This window comes from Budorcas taxicolor, chromosome 1 (genome assembly GCF_023091745.1).
Source record: "Budorcas taxicolor isolate Tak-1 chromosome 1, Takin1.1, whole genome shotgun sequence".
In the NCBI taxonomy this organism is placed as follows: Eukaryota; Metazoa; Chordata; class Mammalia; order Artiodactyla; family Bovidae; genus Budorcas; species Budorcas taxicolor.
The window spans coordinates 23,545,858-23,558,849 of NC_068910.1; the positions used below are offsets into that span (position 1 = coordinate 23,545,858).

General features: G+C 42.6%; 1 protein-coding gene across 1 annotated transcript in view; it reads right to left on the bottom strand.

Moving 5' to 3' along the window:
• Positions 1–254: 254 nt before the first annotated feature.
• ADAMTS9 (ADAM metallopeptidase with thrombospondin type 1 motif 9) overlaps positions 255–12,992 on the bottom strand; it is a 162,659-nt gene continuing 149,921 nt past the window's right edge. Inside the window, exons 39-40 of the mRNA XM_052658936.1 lie at positions 2,539–2,633; positions 255–632 (exon numbers count right to left, since the gene is read on the bottom strand). Of these exons, the coding sequence (XP_052514896.1) occupies positions 2,544–2,633 (90 nt within the window). The 3' untranslated portion in view covers positions 255–632; positions 2,539–2,543. The remainder of the gene's footprint in view (positions 633–2,538; positions 2,634–12,992) is intronic.

Sequence of the window (12,992 nt, forward strand, 5' to 3'; positions counted from 1 at the left end):
AGGCAGCAATTTTTTTTCCCAGAGATCACATGAAACTGAATAGATACTTAACATAATTAATAGCTGGTACAATCAGTGACATCACTAAATTACCAATTGGCTAATGACACATTCCTAGAAATGCCAACAATATCCTGATACAACTCTCGTAGCACCTTGATGGTAGCTAAGTTGTTTCTTATAAAAAATTACAATTAAAAAAAAGTAACATAAATCATTTACAGATAGAAAGTAAACAATAGTGTACCGTGATAATAAAGGATCACTTTTGTCGTAGTACTACATATAATGTAGAGTACGTAAAATGCAGTGGTCTGACTGCAGGGGACGAAATAATGTGAAAGGCAGTCATAATAGAATCATTTTACGTACAAAAATATTACATCACAATAAATAATTTCAAACATAAATATTAAACTTTACATCATTAGGTTATTCCACATTTATATACACACACACATATACATATGTATGTGTATATAAGTATATATATATGCATATGTACACACACACACAGGCCCACAAATTCTCATACACACACACACACACACACACATACACACAAATTTTAAGGTGGAGGTATTTCATCACTATCCTTCATCCATCCCATAATGGCTTCCTCTTCTGAGCACCTGAAAGCAAATGAACCAACCAGGAAATGTAAATCTTCTGTCTCAAATGACATAAGTCAAGAACAGGTAAGCCAGAAATTTTTACATACAGAACTTAAAAATAATGCTTGCTACAAGAAACTGGAAATTTCAAGGATATAGAAAGAATAAAATAAAAAGCCACCAGCCTGTGATTCCCCCAGCCTGAGATAATGTTCTTCACATACTGGTGTATTTCCTTCTGGTCCTTTGGTACAGACATGGAAATATTATGTGTATGTGCTCATTCAAATGTTACTACTCATGAGAAATGTATAAAGTACACTTTACTAGATATGAAATATACATAATACAAATCAAATGGAGACCCCCCGACCGCACCCTCCTTTACTCCACCTCTTCTCTTCTGACAGCAAACTCTTTCTGGTCTTTTGGCAACCATCCCTCTTCCAAATGAGGCTGTCAGTCACCTGACTCTAGGTGGGTACATGATCCCAGTCTCCTGGATGTTGTGACTGGTTCAGAAATGGCCATGTGACAAATCAGAGCCAGAGTTCTTGTGCACAACAGATGTCAGAGGTGAGCATTTACTAAGGGCCATGAAATGTAAAGATGATGTAAGCCTAGAACTGCCAGGGACCATGGTGTGGAGGAGATGATCTGCCCGAGAATGAAGTCACTCAAGGGGCAAGCACTGCTGATGGATGGAGAAAGAAAGAGCCCTGATGACTCTGAGCCTCAAGGTCCAACCATGCCTGGGGACAGACCACTGCTTAGACATCTCAGTTATTTAAGACAGTAAGTTTGTTTTCCTTCTCCTTTTTTATTTCCCTGTTGCTTCTTGCAGTGGAAATATTTCTACCTTAAGTTCATAATTTTTATTATAGATGATTAAATACTGAAACTGATACACAAGTGTCAGCTATATACTCCTTTGCCAGGATCTTGAAGAGCCTAAAAAGGATAATGGGCTGCTGGAAGCTTGAGAGAAGATGTAGGAGGGTCGTGTGGGTTGGCTGAGCTCATCTCTTATCCATGAAAGGCAATCAGATGAGAAAAAGAGCGATCAGTTCACTTCTCTGCCCAGCAGAGGGAGGACTTGCCAGCATAATGTAGTCACGACAGGAACTATCAAACTTTTAACAGGGAAACTCTCCTGCACATTTGTTAAAATGCAGATTTTGACTTTGAAGATTTGGAATGAGGCCAGAGATCCTGCATTTCTAATAAGCTCCCATGTGATACAGGTCAGGCTGGTCCTTGGATCACATTGTGAGTTACAAGTGTGCAGAAGAGTACATTAACTGAGAGCACTGGCTGTGGGTAGGACCCTCCTGGGTTCTGCCAAGGAAATCCATGGTGAACTTAAGCCAGCCGCTTAACTGTTGTGGATCTCAGCTTCTGTCTGTAAAATGAGGGTAACAGCCCCAGACTGTGGCTTCGCTGTGAGGATGCACGGAAATAATGCCTACCCAGCATGGTACCTGACACACAGTCAGGGGTCAACGACTGTTATTAATATTACTCTCGTAATACCCTCAGCAGTATTTCTCGAAGGCTGATCTGTGAATCTTCTGCATTAGAATTTCCTGCATTAAAAATACAGATTCCTAGATCCACCTCCACTCAACACAGCAGGACCTCTAGAGATGGAGCCCAGGGAGCAGCATTTCTAATAAGCACTGCAGAGGAACCTGGTGCAGGATGCCTGGGGACTGCACGTGCAAGGTGGAGGGCAGAGGGCCGCAGGCGTGCGAGGGCAGGTGAGCAGGAGACACAAGGCTGAAAAGCACTGGGGCAGCTTCCCCTGTCTGGGGGCACATGACCCACCTACATTTGCTAATCATTAGACTGCTCCAAGAATGAGAGAGAGCCAGAGGGCAAGAGAGAGAGGGCGAGAAAGATAGAGAGGGACAGAGACACTTACCTTAACTATAAAACTCGAATCTCCAGGCCAGTGCCAGAGGATGGAGCGCATTTTCCACAGTAACCACCGCATTTCCCAACGACCCGGGTACCATCCTGCAAAAAAAAAAAAAAAAAAAAAAAAAAGATGCATCATCTTAGCCCACCTGCTTGGCTACTATGGTTCCGGGGCTTGAACTGGCTTTGGGGGAACTCATTCCTGTATGTACAGCAGGTAGGACTTCTCGAAGTGGGGACCAACACCCTCACCACAGTCTAAAGCAGGGGCTGAGAAACGATGGCCTGTGTGTCCCCTGTGTTCGTACGGCCAGTATCTTCACAGAGTGCACTTCAGTCTTTTGGCCCTAGTGCTTTCTCACTCTCTTTGAAATATCCTTACCTGCACTTCTTCCACACAGACCATTCATGGAGACTAATCTTTAGTCCTTTCACACTCAGCATGGTCTCTCCTCAAACACACAGCTGAAGAGTCTCAGTAGAAATCTATCTACTCATCAAGGACCAAAGGAAACCACTCAAAAGAATCGCTTTGCTTTTAACCTGATTATTGACATAGCTACCAGTGTCAAGAAGAGCGTTGATATTTTTAAATGGTTGGGAAGCAGCAAACCGAGAATACTGTTTCTTGATAGGTAGAAAAAACTCAAAATTCAAATTTCAGGGCCCGCCAATAAAGTTCTATCAGAATACAGCCACATCCATTCACTTTCCTCATGTAATGGCTGCTTTCTTGTTACAACAGCAGGCTGAGTGGCTGGTCTCACAGCCTCACACTGCTGCTCCGCACACAAGTCACAGTGACACACTGTAACCTGTTTCGAGTGCCAGGCCTATTGCAGTATTATAACATTTCTTATTTTTTTTTTAATAACCAGTGTATGTCAAAATAAGAAAAGACCAAAAGAGTAGACTTTATTGTACTTTTAAGGTACAGTAGGATGGATTACTCTATTGTCACATTTACATGGCAAAGCGCTGCATTCGTCACGCAACGATACTGTGTACGTGCGTGCTCAGTCATGTCCAACTCTTTGCAACCCCACGGACTGTAGCCCACTGGGCTTCTCTGTCCACAGGATTTTCCCAGCAAGAATACTGGAGTGGGTTGGCATTTCCTCCTCCAGGGGATCTTCCCGACCCAGGGATCAAACCCGTGCCTCCTGTGTCTCCCGCACTGCAGGTGGATTCTTTGCCACTGAGCCAGCGGGGAAGCACACAGTGACACAAAGTTGTGCTAAAAGAAGACGCTATGCACCGATATCACCACACTTAGCGTGGGCATGGCATTCCCAAGTCCCAGGCAAGCAATGTTCAGGAATTTGGAAAACTTAGAATATCTCATCACAGTGTAATTCTTCACAAAAATAAGAAATCAACGTGAGTAAGGATGAAAGATGAAAAGATGTAAGCGCCCAAGTGGCTCGTTTGTTAGCGACACAAGGAAAGCAGTCTACTAGGTGGTGAGTTCATGAAATCCTGTTTAATTGTAACAGCAGAAGACACATGTCCAGAGAAAATCAATTTGTTGAACACTGTTATCCTTTTGGCAAGACCAGTTGCTCAAAAATTTAATGACATTTGGGAGCCACATCAATAAACAATTTAAAAATGAAGCAAATTGGAATGGTTTCCTGTGGTTTTTGATGAGAAGATAGATTTTACCGATACTCTTTCAGTTGTTTGAGGAGACCATGCTGAGTTGTGAAGGAACCAAATAATTAGTCTCTATGAATGCTCTGTGTGGAAGAAGTATGGGTGACATTATGTCTAAGAGATAGAGGAAATACTAGTTAGAAAAACTGAAGAGGAATCTGCTAAGATGTGTTGACAACTAATAATGGTAAGACCCATGTGTGGAGAAGGAAAAGCTTTATTTGGACCAATTTACAAAGCTGGATCATGGAAAAAGCAAGAGAGTTCCAGAAAAGCATCTATTTCTGCTTTATTGACTATGCCAAAGCCTTTGACTGTGTGGATCACAATAAACTGTAAAATTCTGAAAGAGATGGGAATACCAGACCACCTGACCTGCCTCTTGAGAAATCTGTATGCAGGTGAGGAAGCAACAGTTAGAACTGGACATGGAAAAACAGACTGGTTCCAAATAGGAAAAGGGATACGTCAAGGCTGTATATTGTCACCCTGCTTATTTAACTTATATGCAGAGGACATCATGAGAAACGCTGGACTGGAAGAAACACAAGCTGGAATCAAGATTGCCAGGAAAAATATCAATAACCTCAGATATGCAGATGACACCACCCTTATGGCAGAAAGTAAAGAGGAACTTAAAAGCCTGTTGATGAAAGTGAAAGAGGAGAGTGAAAAAGTTGACTTAAAGCTCAACATTCAGAAAACGAAGATCATGGCATCCGGTCCCATCACTTCATGGGAAATAGATGGGGAAACAGTGGAAACAGTGTCAGACTTTACTTTTTTTTTGGCTCCAAAATCACTGCAGATGGTGATTGCAACCATGAAATTAAAAGATGCTTACTCCTTGGGAGGAAAGTTATGACCAACCTAGATAGCATATTCAAAAGCAGAGACATTACTTGGCCGACTAAGGTCCGTCTAGTCAAGGCTATGGTTTCCAGTAGTCATGTATGGATGTGAGAATTGGACTATAAAGGAAGCTGAGCACCGAAGAATTGATGGTTTTGAACTGTGGTGTTGGAGAAGACTCTTGAGAGTCCCTTGGACTGCAAGGAGATCCAACCAGTCCATTCTGAAGGAGATCAGCCCTAGGATTTCTTTGGAAGGAATGAGGCTAAAGCTGAAACTCCAGAACTTTGGCCACCTCATGCGAAGAGTTGACTCATTGGAAAAGACTCTGATGCTGGGAGGGATTGGGGGCAGGAGGAAAAGGGGACGACAGAAGATGAGATGGCTGGATGGCATCACGGACTCGACGAACGTGAGTCTGAGTGAACTCCAGGAGTTGGTGATGGACAGGGAGGTCTGGCGTGCTACAATTCATGGGATCGCAAAGAGTCGGACACGACTGAGCGACTAAACTGAACTGAACTGTGAAAATGTAAGATGTTTAAGGCCTGTGATTATTCACCGTGGAAAATACAAGAACCTATCTAGTGTCATGGAACCCATGGTGTTAATAATGAACTTCTTTTTCTATCACAGACTTAATCTCCATCAGTTTGGGGAATTTGGGGGTCAGGACTAGAAGTTGAATACCCTGACTTATCCTAACATACAGCAATTGGATGACTTAGGAGTGGTAAAGTTTTATCATGAATTTTGAGCTCAGGGACAGGATAAATAATTTTCTGAACGAGAAGAACTGCTCTCAATCACTGTCATTGAACACTTAATGGTTTTGGACATTATCTTTTGCTGCTGACTTGATAATGTTTCTTAATGAACTGAAGCTAAAATTACAAGGCGAAAACTGCACTTACAGGCAAAAGTTATACTGTGGTAAAGTCATTTCAATAACAACTAACATTGTTTGAATCATAAATCATGTTAAGGTGCTTTGTACACTTCCCAATCTGTCAAATGTTAAAAATGAGAAGCTTTATTGCTATTCCACATACATTTATAGTGGATATACTTCGTGAGTGTGAACTACAGTTTCAGCATCACTTTTTGGACATGAATGTAAGTGCAAAGGAAATTTTCATATTTAAATATCCATCTAATGAGGTAACTGAGGAGAGCTTCCATTTCACCTTCAAGTACAAGTGATTCATCTGTAATATAATGATGTGCAGAAAGGCAAATACCAAGTGTAAAATCTAACGGAATTCCACCAACAGCTGCCAAGGCATGAATATGCTCAATTAAAATGATGTGGTTGTAGATGATAGTAGTGTTTGGCAATACCTATCTCTGCAAAAAGACATTCATAAAGATGAAGTGCAGAACATCTCATTTCAGATCAGCATTAACAAATAAACACTTCGAAGCAATTTTGGTAACAGAGAACACTGATTAAACAAAATGTTATCCTTTCTCAACATTTCATTCATTTCCTTGGTAGATTCTGGGTAACAAAAATTTACACTCAATTATTATTGTTTTGGATTTAATCAAATTTTTGTGCAAATTTGTTTTCACTCTTGTCATATAAATACATATGTAACATCCATGATTTTTACCTCCTGGATGGCAAAACCTAAAATATTTACTACCTGGTCCTCTACAGAAAAGGTTTGCTGAATCATGGTCTCTAGCCTTGTACAGTCCTACCTGTCTGGATTTGTCTTGCTCTGTTCTTGCCCTCTGCATTTCTTTGGGTTGTTCCTCTAACATGCGTCTTAACACAGGGCCTTTGCACATGCGGCTTCTCCAGCTGGAACTCTCTGCCCTCTCCCTTTCTGTGTGAACTGGACTCTGTGTGCATTAACCAGCTTTTGTCTGGTAAGTTCTTCAGAACTCAGCCCGGAAGCCACTTCCTGAGAAATCGTTCTGACCGAGTTACCAGCTGCACAGCACCCTATAAGATGGGGGTAGTTCTTTCTTTATGTCTGTCTTCCCCCCCTGGAATGTAAGCCCCATGATGGCAAGGCCAGTGCCTTGTTAGAATACTAGGGTCCCCAGAACCTAGCAGTGGTTGAAACACACATTTGTTGAATGAATCGAAGAAAGCTGAACAAGTACGCTCGTCTCTGTGAAATGCAATTCAAATGGTCCTGCTACTCAGCCCCCTTAATCCTTCCCCATGCTATGAAAAACCCCTTGTTTAACTGTGGCATCATATCCCAGTTTGTAAATTACCATGTCATATGAGCCACCCTCCACCCTTGACTCCTGCACAAGGTTTGGCATCTAAGATGTTTTTCTCGACTGGGACTAATGCTGGTGTGAATCATACTTGTGTGCACATTTCAGGATCTCTTTGGGCCATATTTGATTCATATGGCCCAACTACGGAAGTCTTTTGAAAACAATGGATAATCTCATTAAAAAAGAAAAATAGTTGCCAATTTTGAAGAAAAAAAAAACATGTAAGTTTCACTCTTTTAAAAATTTGCATGCTTTTTGAGTGAGATTAACTTGGAGGGCTTCCCTGATGGCTCAGTGGTAAAGAATGGGCCTGCAACGCAGGAGATGTGGGCTGGATCCCTTCGTCAGGAAGATCCTCCGGAGGAGGAAGTGGCAACCCACTCCAGTATTCTTGCCTGAAAAATCCCATGGCCAGAGGAGCCTGGCGGGCTATACAGTCCAAGGAGTCACAAAGAGTCAAACATGACTGAGTGACCGAGCATGCATGCACAAGAATAAGTTGGAAGACTGAGTTCTATCACCCCACGGGATCTTGGTTTTAGGGGCCCATGTTAGTCTGGAGCTAGTCTGACATCATCGACTAGATCTGATGCCAGATAAACTGGCTTTCTAGCCAGGAACTTTTCCCCTAGGCTGAAGTATATAGGTCTGGTGGCCTTAAGGATGCTGACATAGTAGAAATGCCTTCTGTCTCATTAAAGCTTTTTTTTTCACCCAAACTCTTCCTTCCCCAGCAGCAGAGATCAGATTGCCTCAGACTTGCATTGTTTCTTTAAATAACCTCTTTAAACCTGAGTTTTCTGGTCTATCTATAAAATGGGGATAATACAAATCTCCCCTTATAGGTTTGCTACAAATGAAAGAAAGCATATAAAGTGCCCAGAACAGCACCTGGCCTAATGTACGTGCTCAGTTATTAGTGATCATTGTTATAAGGGCGCTTTTTAATGTGTGAATTTCCATCACGGCCTGTTCTCATGGAGATAAGGAATAGTCTGGGTAATTATAAAATCGCTGATACTCGCTCGGCAATGTTCATGTTATTTCACTAACTAGGACTCCATCAATGTCATTTAGGTAAAGGTTGAACTAACACTTATTTCTAGTACAGAGTAGAAAATATATGTACTGGGAAAATAAATAGCATAAACATGATTGTCATGGAAACAGTGACTATTTCAGACAAAAAGGTATGTTTTTCAGCACTTCTGAAGTACCCACTCCTTTACAATGAAACATTAACTGTAAATCATTTTTATTTCTCCACTAATGCAGGTCCTCTAAAAATCTCTTTTCAACAAATATTTTGCTAGCAGAGTTTGAGCTATTGCATATAATTAAACTGAGTGACTCTGTGTTCCACTAGGAACAGTTTATAGTCATACTTTCCACTCTGTCCTCTACTTTCTGCGCTCAGCATGACCAAGGGAGGTTGCTTCGTGTAATTCAGGAAAGCCAGCACATCTTTGATTAAAGTGTGCTTATTTACATTTCTTTGGACCTGCTGGGAGTGAAACTGCCCATTAAAAAAAACAACAGTATTTGTTTTTTTCCCAAATAAATTCCTAATCACACATACACAAATGTACACACACACAATGTATAAATATCTAACTTCGATGGGATCATACAGAATAAAATGTACACATATATAAAAGGTAGTTTTACTCCATTTGTCTGTATTAAATGTATGATTTTTATACTTGGTGGATAATTGAATTTTCACAAATGAATTGTGGGTTAGGACGCAGCTTATAGTAGATAAAAGAGAACTGATTCTTTGCTTGCTACACACACACACACACACACACACACACACACACACATTTATCTCATGCTACTTAAACTCCATTGGTTGTAAATGAACTGAAAGATTAAAAAAAGACAGGAACTGAGTCCATCTCCCATACAGTAATACAACGTTAATTTTTAATTTCAAAGTAATTCTTGGATTTAGAGCCCTTCCCTCAGAAAAACAGTGATGGTCAGGCCTCAGGGCTAGGCACCCAGCCCTCAGAAACGCAGGCTCCCAGCTCCTCTCAGACCCTGTCCATCCCCTAGGAACACAGAGCAGCACAGAGACCCAGGGATACCCCTCCCACCTGCTTACAGGAGCCTGCCTTCTTTGTGCCTGGCTCTGAGGGCCATTCTGGAACCGCCTCCAGGACGGAAGGCGAGACAGCAGCTCTGAGAATGGGCATCTTTCGGGGTGGGGGCAGTGCTGGCAGGGGGGACTCTCCCGGATGGGGGCGGAGGACCCTCTCACATCCTGAGTGCACTCGTGAGTTGGGGAAGCACAGAATCTCACTGGCAGAGGAGCTTAGAATGCCAACCTTTTCTCTCCAATCTTACAGGTGGGCCAAGTTCCCCCCTTTCTGTCTGGCTGCCCCTCACCCGCAGAGCAGAAACTTGGTACACTCAAAGCATTTGTCTAGAAGCCCATGCCTGGACCAGGAGGTGTCCCATGTGCCTCAGTCCTGGGTGGGGAAGGGCCCGTGTGGACAAAAGCCACATGGTATGGTGGGTACCAGCCATGTCCAGGCTCAGCCTCTGCTCAGGCTGCAGTCCCAGCCTCCTATCACAAGCAAGCTTGCATCTTTCACCACCGTGACTGATTCTGCAACCTTATGGCAAGCCTTAGGCCTATGAGCATGTGATATCATTAACAGCTAATACTTACTGGGCCCCTGCTGCCTGTCCAGTGACATGCAAACAGCTTTATCTCCCCATTTCATTTTTGCTCCACAAGAACCCAACTGGGTAAGACCACCACGATGCCCATTTTATAGATGAAGAAACTGAGGTCCCTGAGAAGTTAAATAACTTGCCACAATGGCAGAGCTGGTAAAAGCATGTCAGGTGATCTGACTTAAGGGCCTGGAGGTTTAACCTCTATAGTCTGTGGCTTCTTTGATTTCAGTGCTCTCCCAAGAATTCAATGAGTGACCTTGAGGAATGGGACTGAACGCATGTAAACTGTCCAGTAAACAGAGGTGCTTTCAGTAACAGAGGCTATTTCAATAACAAAAATCCTATCACTAAAAAAAAAACAGAATTCTTCCCACTACTCACATACAGGCAGCCAATAATGAACCTGACACTGAGACTTATTTTCACCAGGTCTGTTCCTGTTGGTGAGACCGTGTACCCATCCTACAAGTGGTTCTGGTAATTCAGTCTTACCCTGAATGACTAGAGCTTTCCTTTAGTTTTTCTTGGGGGAAAAAACATTTTATCACCAAGCAGGTTTAGAAAACAGAGGATTCCATTGTGTTTTTCCTTCTGGTGCTCCCGGCAGAAAAGTGAAAGAAAGTGAAGCGTGAAGATGAGAGGACTGAAGCAAAGCAGGGCTGTTGGGAGAGTCAACCAGGACTGGCCAGGATCTGTGCAAAACAGAGCAGACCGGCTTCACCCCCTCAGAAGCAAGACAGTGGTAACGCAAGGTGGGAGCCGGCTGTGACACAGGCTTTCAAAGTGTGTTGTGTGGAACAATGGTAATCTGGGGAAATTAAGGTCTGACTTTGAAGAGAAGGCCCTGTGACTGGTTTAACATAGGTCAGTGGTTTTCAAAACGTGGTCCCAGACCAGGGCATCAGCATCACCTGGGAAATTGTTGGGAATGTACATTTCAGGCCCCTCCCCCGGCTGGCTGTGCTTTAGCAAGTCCTGGCCCAAGTTTGAGAACCACTGATTTAGGGAAATGCTGGCTTCAATAGAACCACACAGGTTTCCTTCCTGCACACTTTATTCCAGCTTCCAATACACGCATGGTTAGTTACTGTGACTCTTACAGAAGGAAATAAAATATACAATTTTCTCCCAAGTGTCTTAGGCTGTGGAAGCCTATTTTCATGCAGCATCCTTAGAGGATGCTGCTCTGTGGACCACACAGCAGGTCAGGCACACAAAGCCTCGTTTCTGGGGGCTGCTAGGAGCTACAGATTGCTTAGTTCTGGCTCATGGGGATTAATAAGGAGTGCTCGACAGACCCTTGAGACTAATTTTGAGCTGTCTCTTTGAGCTGTCATGGAACACCAAGATTAAAAAAAAAAAGAATTCTGACAGGCAATTGTGAAACCAATTTCTTTCAGCACAGGCGGAACCTCCCCTGAAGGCTAGGGGAACAATCAGCCCATCTCGGCAGGGCAGTGATCATTGTCTCCACAAGGTGGCGCTCCAGGCTGCAATTATTTTTAGGTTCTGGATGAACACTGCAATGACACTAACAAAATTGAAACTAAAGTTTCAACATTGTTTACATATATGGTTTTCTACATAATCATGGTTTAAGTAGGACCCTGTTTGAGGCCATGCATTTTTTTTTGTCTCTCTTGGTCACTGCAACATAATATATAGTAGAACATAAGAACATAATTTCTAGGCCCACTGTAAAGCACAGCAAGTATGCTCTTGGTTCTCTTTCTTTCTTTCAGTACAAGCAAAAAAATTAATGATTAAATTATAAGCAATCAATATAGCTGTTTAGATAAATCAGAATTGAAGGAGTTAATTGACTTTCACAGAGAAAAGTGTTTTTTTTTTTTTTTTCTCAAAGATACAAATTTAACCCTTGAAGCTAAAAAAAAAACCCTCTGAAATATTCCTGGAACATTATAATTGATGTTTCTTCTCTTCCTGGGTGGAAGCAGGCTGATTGAGCTGTTTCTTTATATTCAGATTTTGATAGGGTTTAGCAAATAAAAATACTGGATGCTCAGTCAGATGTGAATTTCAGATAAACACATTTTTTTTTAAAGAAAGAGTATGTCCCATACAATGTTTTAGACATGCTTATAGTAAAAAAATAAATAAATAAAAATCTTCCTTATTTGAAATTCAAATTTAACTGGGCATCCTGCATTTTGTTGGCAGCCTCACCTTGGAGTAATACCCCACTCTTCTTCTCTCTCCATTACCTACTTTTGTGAGGAGACCCTGAGACAGAGGTCACAGCTGTGGCAGGACTGGGGCCAGAGGCCACCCCTTGTAAGTTTCCCATTTGCCTGTGGGTCAGCTCCTGCCCCTCGTCCTCAGGACTTCTTGGCTGGAAAGGGCAGCGCTTCCTGCCCCACCTTAGACATGAGACACCCCTGGGGAATTTCAAATTCTGCCCCTGTCACAGATTCCCTTTGAGTGAATCTAGCTGGGGCCCAGCTACACGCATCTTAAACTTTCCCAAGTGACTCTAACATACCCCCAGGCTGAGCAACATACGCAGAGCAGAGCAGATTCAGAGTGTCCATCTGAGAGCTTGCTCAGCTGTAGGTCTTGCTCAGAAGCTCTGGGGCCCCAGAATCTTCATTGTCAACAAGCTCCCAGGTAATTCGGGTGCTCTGGGGTGATCCACCGTGAACAGCTAGATTTTAGAGCAAGAAGAACTGACTTGTAGAGCCTATGAGTTTTTCTCTCTTTCTCCAGAAACCCTCCTGATGAATGACTCCTTTTTCCAGCCCTTTTTGTATTATTTCATTTCTTCTGAAACAGACATCACCGTCCCTAAGCTCGCGTAGGTTAATTGCATGTTGGTTAATTAATTGCAAGATATCTGAACCACACGCGCCCTTAGTAGCTGCTGAGTGCTTTCGGCTTCCTGGTTAGGCATCCTTCTAATTGCTCCCGTGGTACTGAGGTTCACATCTCTGGGAAGAATTCATCAGAAGGGTAAGCAAGACTCTGCTCCACTCACCTGTCCACGCGTCAACCTTC